The sequence below is a fragment of the Brassica napus genome, chromosome C6 (assembly GCF_020379485.1).
Source record: "Brassica napus cultivar Da-Ae chromosome C6, Da-Ae, whole genome shotgun sequence".
Taxonomy (NCBI): domain Eukaryota; kingdom Viridiplantae; phylum Streptophyta; class Magnoliopsida; order Brassicales; family Brassicaceae; genus Brassica; species Brassica napus.
In genome coordinates this window covers 31,606,099-31,622,825 of record NC_063449.1, presented here as the reverse complement: position 1 = coordinate 31,622,825, position 16,727 = coordinate 31,606,099, and the positions used below count along the sequence as shown (strand labels likewise).

Genomic DNA, 16,727 nt, shown 5'->3' with positions numbered 1-16,727 from the left:
AATAATAAAGAACATTAATAATGAATTTATAGTTAGTTTAATAATTTTTTTTATATAATTAGATGGAACAACCTATTTCTCTAGTGGTTTTAAGAATCATCCTAGTGATGACACGTGGCTATAAAAAGAAGTTGTAATGTTTCTCAGTTAATATATATGAGATTTGTAAATAAAAGAAAACATGGAGGAAATTCGAAATTATTAAATCAAGAGGTATTGTCATGCTTATCTAGAGATGACAATCATGTACTTGGACCGCATACCTGGCCCGTAAAGGACTGTTGCGGGACGGTATTGAGATGAGGCTTTATAGGTCCGTAAATTTGCGGGCTTCGCGAGACGGGTCTTTGCGGAACTGGACCTTTTTGAAGGATGGACTGAAACGGGTCATGCAGGATTACATGGACCCGTATTTTTTTTCATTTCTTATTTTACCTGAAAAAACGAGAGAGTGAGTGAGAAGGAAGCGATTCTTGTGACTTTCCCCCAAAAACATAAGGAGTTCCGGCGATGATAATTCGAGCTCCGGTGATGATGATTCGAGATCCGGCGATGATGACTCTAGCTCCAGCGATGGCGATTCGAGCTCTGGTGGTGTTTTGATTTGGTTTTTTTTTTTTTATCACACACAACTATGAATTGCTTTATTACAATGTGAAATTTTTTTGTTTAAGTTGATTGGTTTTGTTTTCAATACTGTGAAATGATGTTTTTCTTAAATTAAATTTGGTTACAATGATGTTGTTTAGGAGAAAAATTAGTTGTATATCGTGTCACTTGTATAATTTGACAAAGTGATTCTTGATTTTTTTTTTGAAATCCAAAGAATTACAAAGAGAGATGGTTTGATAAAGACATACAACACTTGAGCCAAGTTATTATATGTTATGTGGTACGGGTTTGGATCGGTATTCTGAGGACCGCAGTCTGCTCGGAACATGCCCGCAGAACATGCCCGCTGTGATTCGTTCGATGACTAATCCGCTGCGGTACGGAATGGACAAATCCGTTTTCTCCAGGCTTATCAGTAATAGATGAAACTATCGAGGTAAATTCGTCAAACAAAAACTTTTGGGAAAATATGTAATAGCCCATAAATAAGAAAAGCTTAGCATAGAGCATCTGTATAAGACATACAAACGAACAGGGCCATAATCATCGAGGAATTCGACAGAAGACAAAGTGTTCTCTTGATCATCGGTGGGCGGATCTTCTCCCTCCCTCTCTAATACCCTAACTCTGATCGATCGAATTCACCAGCGCGAGTTAATGGCGAACAGTAGTCTACCACGAAGAATCATCAAGGTTCGTTTCCCCAATCTACGTTTCTGATCTCATTTGACGAATCTCTCTAAACTCTTAATTTCATTTGCCATGTTATAGGAAACTCAACGTCTGCTCAGTGAACCGGGTAACATGGTTTTGCATGAAAGTTTGAATTTTGTTGTAAAGGGTAAGTTAAAAATGTGATCTTTAACGGAGTTGATTGATTGTTGTAGCTCCTGGTATAAGTGCATCTCCATCTGAGGATAACATGAGGTACTTCAACGTTATGGTACTTGGTCCTTCACAATCACCTTATGAAGGTAATTTGTTTAATTACCATGTTCATCCTTTGGTTTAAGTGGCGTTCTACTAGTTGGTAGATGTCCATGAAAGAGTTTTAACTACTTCCTCAATGCATGCTACTTCGAATGATTTACTTCTGGAAGTAACGAAATGGTATTCTGGTAATTTGCTTTTCCGTTTCTTTGCTTAAAGGTTTACAAGATGTTTATCTCGAATCTTGTTAGATTGTTGGGTTTAGAAGATAGCTGGGGAGAATGTTACTGTATAGAAGAATTATGAGCTTGTGCAACTTTACTTTATTTGTATTATCACCACATTTAATTCGTTTCCTTGCGCTTTTTGGCTTCTTCTTTGAAATAAGTCTACTCATTATTGAAGATTTGAAGGTTTAGTTTTCTTTTTCTTTTTCTAGGAGGAGTTTTTAAGTTGGAGCTCTTTTTGCCTGAAGAATACCCTATGTCAGCTCCCAAGGCAAGTTGCTTGTATTGGAGTTTCTATGCCTCTTTAAAAAAAACTTGAATCTTGTGATCAAGTTATGGATATTTACTTTCTCATCTGATGCTGAGTTGAATATAAGACTGTAGTTAGTAAGTAAGTTTGTCTCTTTGGGATATTTGTAAATGCACCAAATGATCTCTGGGAGTGGTGCATCTGGTTACCATTTCTTGTGATGGTTTCTCTTTTCGTATAGCTATATTCAGTTTGAATGAAAAGTGTATGTGTAGAGAGATGCAGTGTACACTTGGGCTCTTTTGATGATTTCGATTTGGAACAGGTTAGGTTTCTCACCAAGATATACCATCCCAACATTGATAAGGTCTCTGATCTAACTGCTTCCTCTGTTTTCCCTTTACCATTCACGAAACAATATACATATTCACTATAAACTTGTATATTTGCATCTACAGCTTGGAAGAATCTGTCTCGATATTCTGCAAGACAAATGGAGCCCTGCTCTACAAATACGAACAGTGCTCCTAAGGTACGTATGAGTTACTTACATTATGTTCTCTCATTCTCTCCTCAAACCGTAGGCTCCTTATTCTGTTGATGTGTTGTCCTAAAACCAGTATTCAAGCTCTTCTGAGTGCACCAAACCCTGATGATCCCTTGTCTGAGAACATCGCTAAGCATTGGAAGAGTAATGAGGCTGAAGCTGTGGAGACAGGTAATGTAGATTTAAACCATGAACTCTGAACTGAACTAGTTATACTACCCTGTGTTGGTATCTCACACCATCTTTGTGAACTATCTGCGCAGCTAAGGAATGGACCCGTCTTTACGCCAGCGGCGCATAATGGATTGAGAGTGAAAAAAATCTCACATTCATCCAAATAACATTTAAGTTTGGTGAAATCTATCAAACATCAAAGTTATAGAAAGCTTATACTTTACTGGTTCTCCCCTCTTATAATGATAAAAATGTGAGTTTCGGCACAGGAAGATGTATATTGTATCATTATTACTAGTAGGGTCAAGACTCGTTTGCCTACTTGAGCTCGTCAAGTTTCGTTGAATCAAAACATCTTCTCTACTTTTGTCTAAGCTCTGCCGATTCTGCCAAGTATTCATGACATGATGAGAAACACTCCAAACAGTTTGCAATTAGGTCATTGCACTACAAACGAAATAGAAAAGACCATTGTATTATAGGACATAAGTGCTGTCGGAAAAGAAAAACTACAAGAGCATTACAATTTCTGTTGAGAAAGATATCAACACTATTCAAGATTTAAGAACAAGAATCAAAGAAGATTTGAACCATGGCTGTGAAGGCAGGACATGGTTTACACTTTTATTTAGAGCATAGTATGCAAATCTTTTACATACATCAGATCCTATCAAGTTCTGAAATGTGAAATCCCAATAAGAAAAGGCGTTGTAGGCTTGTAGCTCAGCCCGTAAAAGCATAACAAATTTACAGTCTCAGGATCTGCAAAGAAAAGGCGTTGTAGGCTTGTATCCGAATGGTGTGTACAGAAGGGGGCTGCCCTTGCCCCTTTTGAGGCTATGAACAACATGTGAGCATTAGAAAGGAGAAAACTAAAAAAACATCATTATGTATCAGAATGTGCATCTTGTTCTAAAACCTCGCCGTTTCCTAGCTTCAGTACACAGCTTCCAAGAGGTTGAGAGTTCTGACAGAGGAGAATGGAGAGACAGAACATGCATAGTCCTGTTTCAAGGTAGGAGAACTAATCATAAAACCACACAAGCAAGCAAGCAAGCAAGCAAGAAGTGTCTATCAACTGAATGCAACATTGTGTCTCTCTTCTTCTACTAATATTTCCTTCAGACAGGTTTTGTGTCTATTTTTTTCTCGTTTACAGGTCACTTGCATCTACAGTCTAACTTAACACAAGAGTTTGAATAAAAGAACATGACCAATTCCTATTCATTCCGACATGATATTGTTATGTAATATCATCAAAGTACACACAGGCTTTTCTACATTGAAGTGACATTTTGTACAAGCAAGTGTGGATGCTTTTACCTGCATACGCAACGGTTACACCTGATATAAGTCGTCCTAGGGCTGACAAAAAGTATAAGCAGATCACGACCTAAAAGAAAGTGCATCACACGAGCATCTTCAGTATAAAACACAATGACTAACTTAATCAATGGTGAAATGGGTAAAGAGAGTAATATATATATGCTAAATTGCTAATGCATTTAGATATATACAAATGATACATCCAACATGTAATAAGTTGGTAAACTAAGGACACAGACTTGCCTTGACAAAAAGCCTCTTGTCGTGTCCTGTTGCTGCAACCCTCAGAACGGCCTCTGCTGCTCCAACCGTATTAGCTAAGCGCGCAACGATGTTACTTGCTGTGTCCTGTGATATTTGCCACTCTAGCGGATCCACTGGAACCCTTTGAGAAACAAAAAAAGTTATAGAATCAGTAAATCAGAGACCGAAGAACATAACCCAATACCACGACAAAACATGATAAAAGTCGAGAACTTTTGTGTTGAGATGATACTTACGAGACATTGAGTTGGCGAAAGAGGAGACCGAGGATGGCGAGTGAGCACAAGAGAACGATGAGTACATCGGCGAATAGAGAGAGAATAGTCGCGTTGCGATATGAGCAGTGATAATAGACTAGCGTCCCGCTTATCAGCAACCCCATCGCCTTCCCTACTTCTCCCATCTCTCCTCCCAAAACTTTATTCACTCCCAGATTTCCCCAGAGAGATTCGTTTTTTTTTTTCTTCCCGGAAAATAAACTGTTTTTTCTGGCTTGATCAGACACAGATTCTCAAGCATTAACGAAAGGAAGAGAAACACGGAAACATTATTAACGGGCCCGCACTTATTGGGCCATACATAAATATTAGAAAGCCCATAGATAATCTGCCACGTGGTTACGATTTTGTCAATATCAGATCATCATCTCCTTCAATATCTAGTATCTACGTGCTTCCCCTCTCTCTCTCTACTCTTCCTTGGTTAGTATCTCCATCTCCATATCTCTCTCTCTCTCGATCGCCGATCTTTGATCAGAGGCTTTGACAGTCCATTTCTGATCGGTGAATTTCGATCGGATCTCGGGGGGGTTTTGTAGGAGGTGAATTTTTGTTTTTTTGCTGCGAAAATGCCGGCGTTTTACGGAGGGAAGCTCACGACCTTCGAGGACGATGAGAAGGAGAGCGAGTATGGTTACGTTCGCAAGGTATCGTTCGATCTGTGATATCATTTTGAACAGATGTTTAGATATTCTGTGGACTACTGTGGGAGAAGTAGACCTTTGATCTGATCTAATAGTTCTCAGTGGTTTGACATTTTGTTTGGTGACGATGCAGGTTTCAGGGCCCGTCGTTGTGGCTGATGGTATGGCAGGTGCTGCTATGTATGAGTTAGTCCGTGTTGGGCATGATAATCTGATTGGAGAAATCATCCGTCTTGAAGGAGATTCCGCCACCATCCAAGGTTTTGTTCTTACTGTAATTTTATTTTACTTACTTATCTGTTTTGGATCTAACGTTTTACTGATATTTGGCAACTTTAGTTTACGAGGAAACAGCTGGACTGACTGTTAATGATCCTGTTCTTCGAACCCACAAGGTTCGTGAGCTCTTTATCTTGGTTTTTGTTTCTTTCGGGTTGTTTGTCTGCAGCTGATAGAAGTTTTGTCCTGAAATTTTCAGCCTCTTTCTGTGGAGCTTGGACCAGGAATATTGGGAAACATCTTCGATGGAATTCAGGTTCAGTTTAAGACTTGTTTGTTTCGTTATAACATTACAAACTGCAGATTGTGGCTTCTCACATTTATTTGGTTTCGTTTTTTCAAATATCACAGAGGCCTTTGAAGACTATTGCGAAAAGATCTGGTGATGTCTACATCCCTCGTGGTGTGTCTGTTCCTGCTCTTGACAAAGATTGTCCTTGGGAGTTCCAGCCCAATGATTTTGGTATATTTTTTTTACGTCATGTATTTCTCTGTGGAATTGTACGTATGGTCTTTTTCTTGATGTCAACTGAATTTGACTTGGTTTCAGTCGAGGGAGACACAATAACTGGTGGTGACTTGTATGCTGTAAGTTTATTGTCCTCCTTATTCTAATCCTGGGAAGGGAATATATCTTACACTGGAAATAGTTTTTTTCCTGATAGTCAACCATAACTTTGAAATGCAGACCGTCTTTGAGAACACTTTGATGACTCACCGTGTTGCCCTTCCTCCGGATGCCATGGGAAAGATCACTTACATTGCTCCAGCTGGTCAATATTCCCTTAAGGTTTGAATTTTGCTTTCTCTCAGAAGATAAAATAAACACGTTCAGAAATTCTTTCTTTTCCTTCAATTGTTGACTTGATCTGTTGGTAACCACTTTCTGTTGGAAAAAAAGGTTGACTTTCTTCTCATGGTTGTTCGACGGCGTTTTTCGTATCACAGGATACAGTGCTCGAGCTTGAATTCCAGGGGGTTAAGAAATCGTACACCATGCTTCAGGTTTGAGCCTATCTTTAATCTTCCTACTTGCAAGCGCAAACATTTAGCTATTCGATACATTTTATAAAATTTGTTTGGTTGGTAATATATCAGAGCTGGCCTGTACGTACGCCTAGGCCAGTTGCATCCAAACTTGCTGCCGATACTCCTCTTCTTACGGGGCAGGTGATTACTCTATTAGTTTTAGTACAGTGGTCAGAGTCATTCGAAGCGTGTTGTTACTGATAGATTTCTTCTTTCTGTTGTCAGCGTGTCCTTGATGCACTTTTCCCCTCTGTTCTCGGTGGAACCTGTGCCATTCCTGGTGCTTTTGGCTGTGGGAAAACTGTTATCAGTCAGGCCCTTTCCAAGGTAGGCTGTGACACTTTGGTTTTGTTACACTTTAATTCCTGGCTATATCGAGTTTCCAGAACTAATTTGTTCTTATATACATAGTACTCCAACTCCGATGCTGTTGTCTACGTTGGTTGTGGAGAGAGAGGAAATGAAATGGCTGAGGTATACCTCTTCTCATTCTGAATTTGCATATTGGTCACACACATCAGAAATTTGGTCTGATGGTGGTGAGGAATCTGTCATAAATTAGGTGCTTATGGACTTCCCACAATTGACAATGACGTTACCTGATGGCCGTGAGGAATCTGTCATGAAACGTACTACACTGGTTGCCAACACCTCTAACATGCCTGTGGCAGCTCGCGAAGCCTCAATTTACACAGGTAATTTTCAGGCTTGTAGGTCTAATAGTATTTTACAAATCCTTTCTATTACGACCCTCATTTTTTATATTGTGTACTCCAGGAATCACTATCGCTGAATATTTTAGAGACATGGGCTACAATGTTAGTATGATGGCAGACTCAACTTCCCGTTGGGCAGAAGCATTGAGAGAAATTTCAGGGCGGCTGGTAATCTCTTGCTTCTCACTTTTCCTGTCTGAGTTTCCCTGTTGTCTACTCCTTTTCTCGTTTCTTGACACATATTTTGCTTTGTTTGCTAGGCTGAAATGCCTGCCGACAGTGGATATCCTGCCTATCTTGCAGCACGTTTAGCATCTTTCTATGAACGTGCTGGTAAAGTAAAATGTCTCGGTGGACCAGAGCGTGATGGAAGTGTGACAATTGTTGGTGCTGTTTCACCTCCTGGTGGAGACTTTTCAGATCCTGTGACTTCTGCAACCCTTAGTATTGTGCAGGTGATTATCTAGTTCTGTTTCCGTATCTTCCATTGTGTATGTACATAATCAAATATGCTACGCCAGATGAACCAGATGGTGTTGGCTCTAAATCTGCCATAGATTTGTATATATTAGCATTCTTTTCTCTACTTTATAGTGCTTACTCTTCCATTTTGTTTTTTTTTTTTTTTAATATCTGCAGGTCTTTTGGGGTTTGGACAAAAAACTTGCCCAGAGAAAGCATTTTCCTTCTGTTAATTGGCTGATTTCCTACTCAAAATATTCTACGGTATGCTTCAGTTATTCAAACCTGTCTTGGTATACTTACAATCTCGAATAGGAATTGTAATCATTGTAATCATTTTCCTTCTGTTAATTGGTATACTTACAATCAACTTATTCAAACCTGTCACCAGTCTTATTTAAATAGCTGTTTGGTTTTCTCAGGCATTGGAATCTTTCTATGAGAAGTTCGATCCAGATTTCATCAACATCAGGACAAAGGCCAGAGAGGTGTTACAGAGGGAAGATGATCTTAATGAAATTGTCCAGGTAAGTCACTTTACCTTGTAAACTACCCAATGTTGTGACTAATGATTTCTGGTCTCTTAGCGATAATCTTGGCATATACACGTGACTCAAGTTATAGAAGAAAATCACACTTATTATTTGACCCGTGTATTACACTTCTTATGCAGCTTGTGGGAAAGGATGCGCTAGCGGAAGGTGACAAAATCACCTTGGAAACAGCTAAGCTGTTGAGGGAAGACTACCTTGCTCAAAACGCGTTCACACCGTAAGATTTGTTGTCTCCCTTCGTTTTACATTTAGTTATCTCTCTCGTGGGGTATTTACTCTTGAATGTTTTGGGATGGATCTTTGACAGATATGACAAGTTCTGCCCTTTCTACAAGTCTGTGTGGATGATGCGTAACATTATCCATTTCTACAACCTAGCCAATCAGGTAAATAAGATGCTTAATCAAGTGGGTAAATTGGTTTGTCTTGAAGGCAAGTAAGTGTTAAGGTAGACGATAAGATCCGATAAATTGTAACTTTATTTGATAATGTTGCTGGTGATACAATAGGCGGTTGAAAGAGCAGCGGGAATGGATGGTCAAAAGATTACTTACACTCTCATCAAGCATCGCTTGGGAGATCTTTTCTACCGTTTAGTGTAAGCAAACTTCATTTTCTCCATGAACCAATCATTATATATAGCTCAAATGAAATGTGTCTGAAACTGAAGTTGTGAATCTGTGGAAATTAACAGGTCTCAGAAATTCGAAGATCCAGCAGAAGGGGAGGCTGCGCTAGTGGCGAAATTCAAGAAACTGTACGAGGATCTCAGTGCTGGATTCCGTGCCTTGGAGGATGAAACTCGGTAAGCTGTCAAGAACCACAAAGTCCTCCGACTTGGGGGTTGTATGGGAGAAAGAGTATCTCGTGTTCTCTTGTGTTTTTGAGCCAACAACTATCATACAGTGGTCGGTATTTATTTATCCGTGTTTGTTCGATCGGTCGAGTTTAGCTCTGTGAACGTCCATATTATTCTCCGGCTGTGCTGTGTAATATGTTTGATTCGTTGTTTTGGTTTTATGTTTGATGGTAATAAGGTACAAGCCAAAATGAGGCATCTATTTGATTTGTTTGTACCTCTCTCTATTCAATAAGTTATTGTTATTGCTACTTGCTCATAATATCATCAATCATTTTGTATTTTATTCCCATCACTGCCCTATTGTATGTTGAAAATCGGTTGGTCATAAGAATTTATTAATATTTCTCCTTTATACACTAGAAGATCTGACTACATAATGTCTTCATATTTGGTGCAACTTTTCTGGTTAAGATTAGGGGTGGTCACTTTACCCGAATCCGATCCGAAAAACCCGAACCGAAATCCGAACCAAAGTACCAAAATACCCGAACGGGTATTAAGTTAGGAGAGATTGGATATCCGAACCCGAATAGGTAATATCCGAACCCGAATGGATATCCGAAGATAACCGAACGTATATATACTTACCCTTATATTTCTAGTTTACATCTTTTATTTTTTAAAAAAATATTTATATTGATGTTACACATACTTTAGAATCATAAGTGTATATATAATTATGGAGAAAATGATTTGATATTCATTTAAAATGCATGTCAAACTTTTTGTTTCATGTATTAATAAAAGTTACATTCAAAGTTTAAAAACAATATCCAAATTAATATCTATTTGTTTTTGAAATATTATCTCCAAACCTATTAATCATCCAATCTATAAATTTTTTTTAAAAAAAAACAGTTAAGTGAAATCTGTATTTTTAAATACAAGAAACTTAAAAAATGAAAAAAATAATCTTTTTTTTTTGTTTTAAAATCTAAATATCCGAACCCGATTCAAAATAACCGAATTCGAACTAAAATACCCGAACCCGACCCGAAGTACAGAAATACCCGAACGGGTTCTCTATCCCTATACAGAAATACCCAAAAATCCGAAATACGCGATCCGAACCCGAACGGGTATCCGAACGCCCATCCCTAGTTAAGATGACAGTTGCTGTAATTCTCACTTCTGCAGCTTCATGTTGATAATATTTGTGTTGTACAGATTTATTCACCCATCTTTCTCGAGGTAATTTTCGCAGATGAATCTTATTCACCTTGGAAATTTATCTTGTTACAACTTCGGCTGTAAAGTTAGGTTGCAAAAAGGACAAGCCAATGTGCGTAAATATATACAAAAGCAGCTACTGATCACAGTTTGGAATATCTATCCACAAAGGCCTTGGCTTTGTCTGGTGCGAAAAACCGTGCCTACATTTACAGTTAAGAGCTTTGTGTCAATACATCTTTCAACCATTTGGGCTTGTATTGGAAAGAAAAAGGTTTAATGAGTTCACCTGGATGAACATTCTCTCTGCATCTCCTCTGCTTCCATTTTCTTTCAGTATAATTCCCTACAACACCAGTTCACATGGAGTTAATGGGCATGTGTATTGCGTGACGTATTCAGACAGGACGAGAAAATTACCTTAGCCAAGTAACCTCGGAAGTCTTCAGGATGGTCAGTGATAAGCCGATCATAAACAGCTATAGCGTCGCTGATATGTCCCCAGTCTGAATAAGCTTTTCCAAGAAGCAACTCAACCTAACCATATATTGCCCCAACGTTTAAGATCAGTACAAGTCACAAAACTGAACCTAGTTATAGATCATTATGATCCGAAGTAACATACACAACAGATTAGTCTTAAAGAATACTCAGAGAGGTATATTTTATCAACAAACAGTATCATAAAATTGGTTCCAGAGGAGTTGGTATGGTTCATGACTAAACCAACTCCATAACCAAGAAACAAACTTGCCTGAATTGGGTCTAGATCTGGTTCAGTTTCAGCGGGAACACTGTCTGCTGTGCTAGTTTTCCTTGTATTCAATCGTTCGCGAGTATCCAGAAGAAATTTGACAGCCTGAGAATCATGAAATGGATCAACTGAGAAGTTAAGACTACTACTTACTATTAGGTTCCTGAGACAAAAGGTCTGATAGAAGCAAGATATACCTCGTCTGGTTTCTTAGCAGCTAGATAAGCGTTCATGAGGCCTCGTGTGACTTCAAGATCAATGCCTTTAGAAACCTATGGTACATAGCTCAAAAGTTAGAACACTACTGTTAAGGAAATCATGGTGTACTAGCATCTATATATAAGTTCATATCTTATGTTCCCACTAGAAAACACTCTTAATGTACTCTACTGAAATACTATTATTTGAGTGCAAGTAGAAAAGCTATGGAAAAAAAAACTGAGAATGTTTACCTTTTCAGAAATTTTGTAAGCAGCGATACTGCCTTCATAGTTCTTAAGTTCAAAATTTACTTCTCCAAGCAACCGAAAGACATCAGGGTCAGTTGGTCTCTCCTACAGAGCAAGAATTCCACATTTCTATTACCCAAGTCTCATATCATCATGTTCTTTCGCAACAAACATAAAATAACAATAAAAGAATGGGAGGGATAACAAACCTTAGCCAATTTCTCAAGAAGCGTAGCAGCCCGTGAATACTCTCCCAGATTAGTCAGTGTTACAGCTGCGCCCTGCACAACCCCCCCCCCCAACTTTTAAGAAATTTTGTACCGTTATAAATACTTCAGAAGAGGAAGCCCTGTCTAGTCTTCACTACTCACCTCTAGAGCAGTTTGATCATTAGGAGCCCCATCGAGAGTTGTTTCAAACTCTTTGAGCCTTTGCTGCCATAATTAAAAAAAAAAAGTTTTCAAGATGTTCACGGCATCGCTTCGCTTGCTTCATTTAATTTACCAAAAGTAAATGAACCAAAATTTCACGAACAACATCTTAATACTACCTGAAGCGTGGCTTTCTCCTCCTCTGAAATTTTATTTTTAACCACCGAGGTCTTCTCGGTTGGACTATCACTGAAAAGTGATAAACAACATTGTTACAACTGAGACCCACTAAACATGACTTGGTGAATCACGGTAATAACTAAGTTAACTGATCCTCAAAACATACGGTGCTAAAACAATGATCACATCAACGTATCTTACTAGTTATTGGAACAGAGAGCCTCTAAAAGATAACACACCTTCCTGTGGGAAGAAAGTCTCCAAGAGCAAAAACTAAACCAAAGACAACAACAGCAATGCCAACTCCAACCTGTCATAGCAACGGGATTTTTGTATATAAGGCCTGAAGCGGTTTGGAAGATATAAGTTGTGTGTACCTTGGCACCGAGACCAATTGTTTTCTGATCTGTCTGGACTGGTGCAGGTGCATCATAGTCTATCGGACCAAACTCATTAACTACTTGTGTCTTTTTCTTCTCAAGAGCTGACCTGGTTCATCAAAACGGCAGATACATACTAGTGGAAGGACACTGATGTTGATAAAGTCTAGGGGGTGAGGAAAGTGGCATACACCTTCGAATGTTTTCAAGACGTTCCTCAAAGTCTACATCGAAAGACCGACCAGGTTTGCCTTCGAACTGAGAATTCAAACCAGGTGCCTCTGCAATAAAATGCAAGAAGGCGTTCAGAGAAACTAAAGAAGAGCCACAAATAATCACTAAGGTGTCGGTTTGAAGTAGCTACTTACTTCTGGGAGCAGAGACAGGCTGTTTCGAAGATGGTTTCCTGCAGCAGCAAATGAAGCCGACATGAAGTAAAACAGAACTTGAAACTATTAAAATACTTAAAACCAAAATGTACCTTTGCAGTAACGATGGATCTTTCTCTTCCTGTGAAAGAAATGACTCAGAGTTACTTTTTGATACAGATCAAGTGGCAAAAGACGAAGACTTTGTCGAATCTTACACCTTTTTAGAGCCAAATCCGCGCTTAGGGCTAGAATCCGAGCAGCGAATTCGAAACAAGATAAGCTTTGAGTTGAACGAGACGGCGTTAGCAGCCGCTAGTGTCATGAACATCCTCCTCTGCTATTGAAATTCGCTAAAGAGAAGTGATGAACTGTAACGGCCGAGCAAGCACCTCGGAGAAACTTCAATGACGATGAGAAGAGGGTGAGCGAGCTCCGCCGTGATCGGACCGGTGAGGAGGAAGTATGATAACGTTTAGTTAGTTAGTGGTTGGTTCTTGTTTTTGCAGATGATTTCTCCACATGGGCCGAATCTCTCATGTAATTTGGGCTAGGCCCATTGATATTTCATCATTCGAGGCTTCGAGCTGTGGATTAATGACACGGCTGGTCCCACTTGGCTCTTTCGGTTATTTTATCGATTCAATTTAAGTTCGGTTTGATTTAGTTAGTTCAGTTCTAGAATTTTTTTTAACTGAAGTAAACTTTAATAAGCAAACTTTTATTTTTAATGACATTTGGTTTAGGTTGCAATGCCGTTTCAATATAAGAGTTTTAAAATTTTTCTTCTTTTTAATCAAACATTTGATTGTATATTAGGTTAGAAAAAAACATATGATACTGAATATGTGGATATCTTAGGACTATAGTATCTTGATATTACATAAACTAATTGATTTCTTGATTTGGTTCGGTTTTAAACCAAATCATTGACTTTGAGGATCTTCTTCTTAACTCTCACTCTACTAGATTTCATTTTTCTACCACTTCTTACTCTCCTTGATTTGCCTCCCACTCGTATAGACATTTGTCTACTCTTTAGCCTTACAAGGCGACGGTTGCTGCCACGGTTATGGTTGTGTTTGCTTCTTCGTCTTGTTCTTCTCCTTCTTCTCTGCTTTGGCCTAGTGCTGTCTGCTGAACTTGGTTCGTCATCGCTTGGATAACTGTAACTCGCGGCTTCGATGTCACGGAGACGTTTTCTGCGGTAGACACGTTTAGTGTTCGTCAAACTGTGCCACAAGCAACGAATCATCTCTCCAATAGCGAACCAGTACATTGCACAAGCGGCGCAAGACATTTTGCATATGCTTTTAACAACACATTGGCAGATTCCAAGCTTGAACAAGAGGGTGATGAACATCAAAACTGCAACAAATAACAAACATAGCTTCATCCAAAAAGGGAAAGTCCAACTAATATCCAAAGACTGGTTCGGAAGCCATAAACATTTTAATGTGAATCTTAATAATAAAAAATTCTACAATTTCGGACATATGTATAATTAGTTCTTTAAAATTTATAGGCCAAAACAAATGTTATAATTCAGGTTAACAGGCAATCTATAGTAGTTACTAAAAATATAGAAGAAGGAGAAATGTTTTACTAATGACACAGAGGCCTGAGATCAGGACGAGCTTGGCAATATCAGGAAGACAGAAATGTTCTATGAAACATGAAAGATCCCATGGCCCTGAGCATACATTTCTGTAATTGGTAATAACAAAGAAAAAATCATCAACCGAATCAGAACAGTTCGGGCTTAATTCAGACAACAAGATTCGAAAGTAAGAAAAAAAAAAGTCTTACAGACAGGATCTTCCAAGTGTGGCTTTGAAGGGTGCTGTGAATACGTTGCCAATAAAACCACCGATGTCGGTTCCTATAGTGTTGCCCATTTTTTGCTTAATACAAAGTCGATGAGGATTTTTCGGCAGTTCATTCACTAATCACTCGTTTGATTGATGATTTGACAGCAATCATGTTCATCAATACGTAAAGAAACGTATACTTTTTTTTTCTGACAGTTTCAGAATATGAATGAAGTTACCATCTTCACATACAGTTTCATGTTTCGGACAAAAAGGGACCAGTAACCGTTTCTGGATTGGAGTATGTAAATATAACGTTCTCCTTTCAAAAAAATAAATCATAAATATGTTACTCGTTTTGTATTTTAATTGATTAAAAAGCTATACAAGATTTACAAAAAAATTATAAGAAATTAACAAATGAATTTTAAAATATTTAGATAACGCTGAAGAACAAAGTGATTGTGAAACCAGTCCTTTGAAAGTTTATGTGTTCGACATGGTCCAATGTGAATATATCGGTCATGGATTTACTGTATATTCTAAACTTGTTTTCATCATATATAGAGAACATGTGAGCTTTTGATTCAATGATCTTTTGAAACAAAGAAAAAATACTTTACATGTGTGGGTTGCAAAACCAGCCTTAAAAGGAGAGAATTGGTTTGTTTGCATGTGTTTAAAAAAATAAAGTTTCAAAAAAGGTTTGTAATCTCTCATATATCCCCTTCGTTATTAAATACGTATAACACGTTTTTAGAAAATGCTTATTTTCTATTAAATGATTTTAGTTATTATTTAATTTTATTAGCCAGTTTATATTTTAAAGTTTATTTTACAATAATTAAATATCCTAAAAACATTTCCAAAAATACTCTTTATTTTGAAGTTTTCAAAATTATATGTTTGAATGTGTTTTTCTCCAAAAGCAAAACTTCAAACTTAACTTCAAATTTATTTGTATTCTATAATATTGTTTTTATATTTATCATAATTAATTAAAATTTATTAAACTTTTATAAATAAATAGCACATATATATAACATCAATATTAATTAATAAAATGTTACACTTATATATAAAATTAAAAATATAAATACATTATTAAATATTAAACAACAAATAAAATACCTATTATTTCATAAAATTATTTTCACACTATTTCAAAATAAGAAATGACTCTCTTTATTTTTAATTGGTAGATTACAGGCTAATTTTTGTTTTTTTGCAATAGAATATCCTCATTTTCTACCATATGATCAATTTATGTCTTCATGTACCTTTCTAAAAGCTTTTTTTATTAATTTTCTTTTGTAATATTATTATTATTTAAATCTAGTTTTAAAATATTTTACATTTTATTTTAAAGTTTTTTTTTTAATTTTATGTGTAAAACTAAATTTATAGAAAACAATTTAAATATTTATGAGATATAAATATTTAAAAGATTAAAACTTTAAACAAAAAATATTTAAAAATCATAAATATGATGTGTAATTGTAAAGATCAAAAATGTAAATAAAAGTAAGAAACTTAAAATTTTGAGTTTTGAGTAGTGAACCTTCAATATAGAGTTTCACTTTTCAAAAATTTAAATTTGAAGTTTTAAAATTCGCTTTCTAAGATAAGAATTTTTTTTTTGTGAGCAACAAACATATTCATATAGACTCTGTAAACCAAACTGGTAGCTCCGCGTCCATATGGACAACAAAAGAAAGTTAATTTCTTCAACTGCGTGCTAGACTTTCCGCCCTTGAATTTTGCGTCCGTGGTATATGGATGAGCTCTGAACTGTTGAAACTTCTCTTCAATAACTTTATATCTTCCAAATAACTTGCAAAGGCTGACCACTCTTCAGGTTCAGAAACCATCTTCACCAATTGAGAACAATCTGTTGCAAATGTGACGTTTAACTGTCTTAGATTCCTCTCATACATTCCATAGTCCAAATAAAAGCTTCTATCTCCGAATGAAGAGGTGATTAACTTGCTCTTGTATTTCTTGATCCCATTAGACCATCAAAGCCTTCTAGCGCACTATACCACCCTTGTCCCGAAAATATTTTCCCATCTTTCCAAGATCCATCCGTG

At 37.2% G+C, this 16,727-nt stretch overlaps 5 protein-coding genes across 8 annotated transcripts; 2 read left to right on the top strand and 3 right to left on the bottom strand.

Annotated features, from left to right (window-relative positions):
• The first annotated feature begins 1,083 nt into the window (after positions 1 to 1,083).
• On the top strand, positions 1,084 to 3,105 carry LOC106405674 (ubiquitin-conjugating enzyme E2 35). Its single transcript, XM_013846195.3, has 8 exons — positions 1,084 to 1,305; positions 1,384 to 1,411; positions 1,500 to 1,586; positions 1,982 to 2,040; positions 2,345 to 2,386; positions 2,478 to 2,551; positions 2,640 to 2,737; positions 2,830 to 3,105. Exons 1-8 carry the CDS (start codon positions 1,270 to 1,272, stop codon positions 2,865 to 2,867), a joined length of 462 nt encoding a protein of 153 aa, XP_013701649.2. The 5' UTR covers positions 1,084 to 1,269; the 3' UTR covers positions 2,868 to 3,105.
• Positions 3,106 to 3,314: 209 nt separating this feature from the next.
• On the bottom strand, positions 3,315 to 4,847 carry LOC106405673 (reticulon-like protein B22). Of its 2 annotated transcripts, none has more exons than XM_013846193.3 (4): positions 4,567 to 4,847; positions 4,310 to 4,451; positions 4,064 to 4,133; positions 3,315 to 3,745 (listed from the first exon to the last, which is right to left on the bottom strand). In XM_013846193.3, the coding sequence occupies exons 1-4, from the start codon at positions 4,731 to 4,733 to the stop codon at positions 3,627 to 3,629; spliced, it is 498 nt and encodes a 165-aa protein (XP_013701647.2). In that variant the 5' UTR covers positions 4,734 to 4,847; the 3' UTR covers positions 3,315 to 3,626. The 2 variants fall into 2 exon arrangements, with proteins under 2 accessions (XP_013701647.2, XP_048616307.1); XM_048760350.1 differs by having other exon boundaries at positions 4,064 to 4,160; positions 4,306 to 4,451; positions 4,567 to 4,837.
• A 90-nt stretch (positions 4,848 to 4,937) lies between these two features.
• Positions 4,938 to 9,432, top strand: LOC106405672 (V-type proton ATPase catalytic subunit A). 2 transcript variants are annotated; one of them, XM_013846192.3, is made up of 21 exons: positions 4,938 to 5,031; positions 5,148 to 5,255; positions 5,386 to 5,512; positions 5,592 to 5,647; positions 5,731 to 5,787; positions 5,883 to 5,994; positions 6,082 to 6,119; positions 6,220 to 6,321; positions 6,480 to 6,536; positions 6,630 to 6,701; positions 6,786 to 6,887; positions 6,972 to 7,034; positions 7,123 to 7,255; positions 7,338 to 7,444; positions 7,537 to 7,731; positions 7,916 to 8,002; positions 8,161 to 8,265; positions 8,412 to 8,509; positions 8,600 to 8,678; positions 8,802 to 8,890; positions 8,987 to 9,432. In XM_013846192.3, exons 2-21 carry the CDS (start codon positions 5,178 to 5,180, stop codon positions 9,099 to 9,101), a joined length of 1,872 nt encoding a protein of 623 aa, XP_013701646.1. In that variant the 5' UTR covers positions 4,938 to 5,031; positions 5,148 to 5,177; the 3' UTR covers positions 9,102 to 9,432. The 2 variants fall into 2 exon arrangements, with proteins under 2 accessions (XP_013701646.1, XP_022559641.1); XM_022703920.2 differs by having other exon boundaries at positions 4,999 to 5,255.
• An 835-nt stretch (positions 9,433 to 10,267) lies between these two features.
• LOC106397147 lies at positions 10,268 to 13,314 on the bottom strand. 2 transcript variants are annotated; one of them, XM_013837710.3, is made up of 15 exons: positions 13,047 to 13,312; positions 12,940 to 12,968; positions 12,827 to 12,864; positions 12,652 to 12,739; positions 12,456 to 12,567; positions 12,318 to 12,388; positions 12,078 to 12,147; positions 11,899 to 11,961; positions 11,737 to 11,808; positions 11,531 to 11,632; positions 11,276 to 11,350; positions 11,079 to 11,183; positions 10,745 to 10,861; positions 10,614 to 10,670; positions 10,268 to 10,527 (listed from the first exon to the last, which is right to left on the bottom strand). In XM_013837710.3, exons 1-15 carry the CDS (start codon positions 13,155 to 13,157, stop codon positions 10,468 to 10,470), a joined length of 1,170 nt encoding a protein of 389 aa, XP_013693164.1. In that variant the 5' UTR covers positions 13,158 to 13,312; the 3' UTR covers positions 10,268 to 10,467. The 2 variants fall into 2 exon arrangements, with proteins under 2 accessions (XP_013693164.1, XP_048616305.1); XM_048760348.1 differs by having other exon boundaries at positions 12,827 to 12,968; positions 13,047 to 13,314.
• A 332-nt stretch (positions 13,315 to 13,646) lies between these two features.
• LOC106404541 lies at positions 13,647 to 15,264 on the bottom strand. Its single transcript, XM_013845259.3, has 3 exons — positions 14,636 to 15,264; positions 14,433 to 14,533; positions 13,647 to 14,194 (listed from the first exon to the last, which is right to left on the bottom strand). The coding sequence occupies exons 1-3, from the start codon at positions 14,722 to 14,724 to the stop codon at positions 13,743 to 13,745; spliced, it is 642 nt and encodes a 213-aa protein (XP_013700713.1). The 5' UTR covers positions 14,725 to 15,264; the 3' UTR covers positions 13,647 to 13,742.
• Positions 15,265 to 16,727: the final 1,463 nt, after the last annotated feature.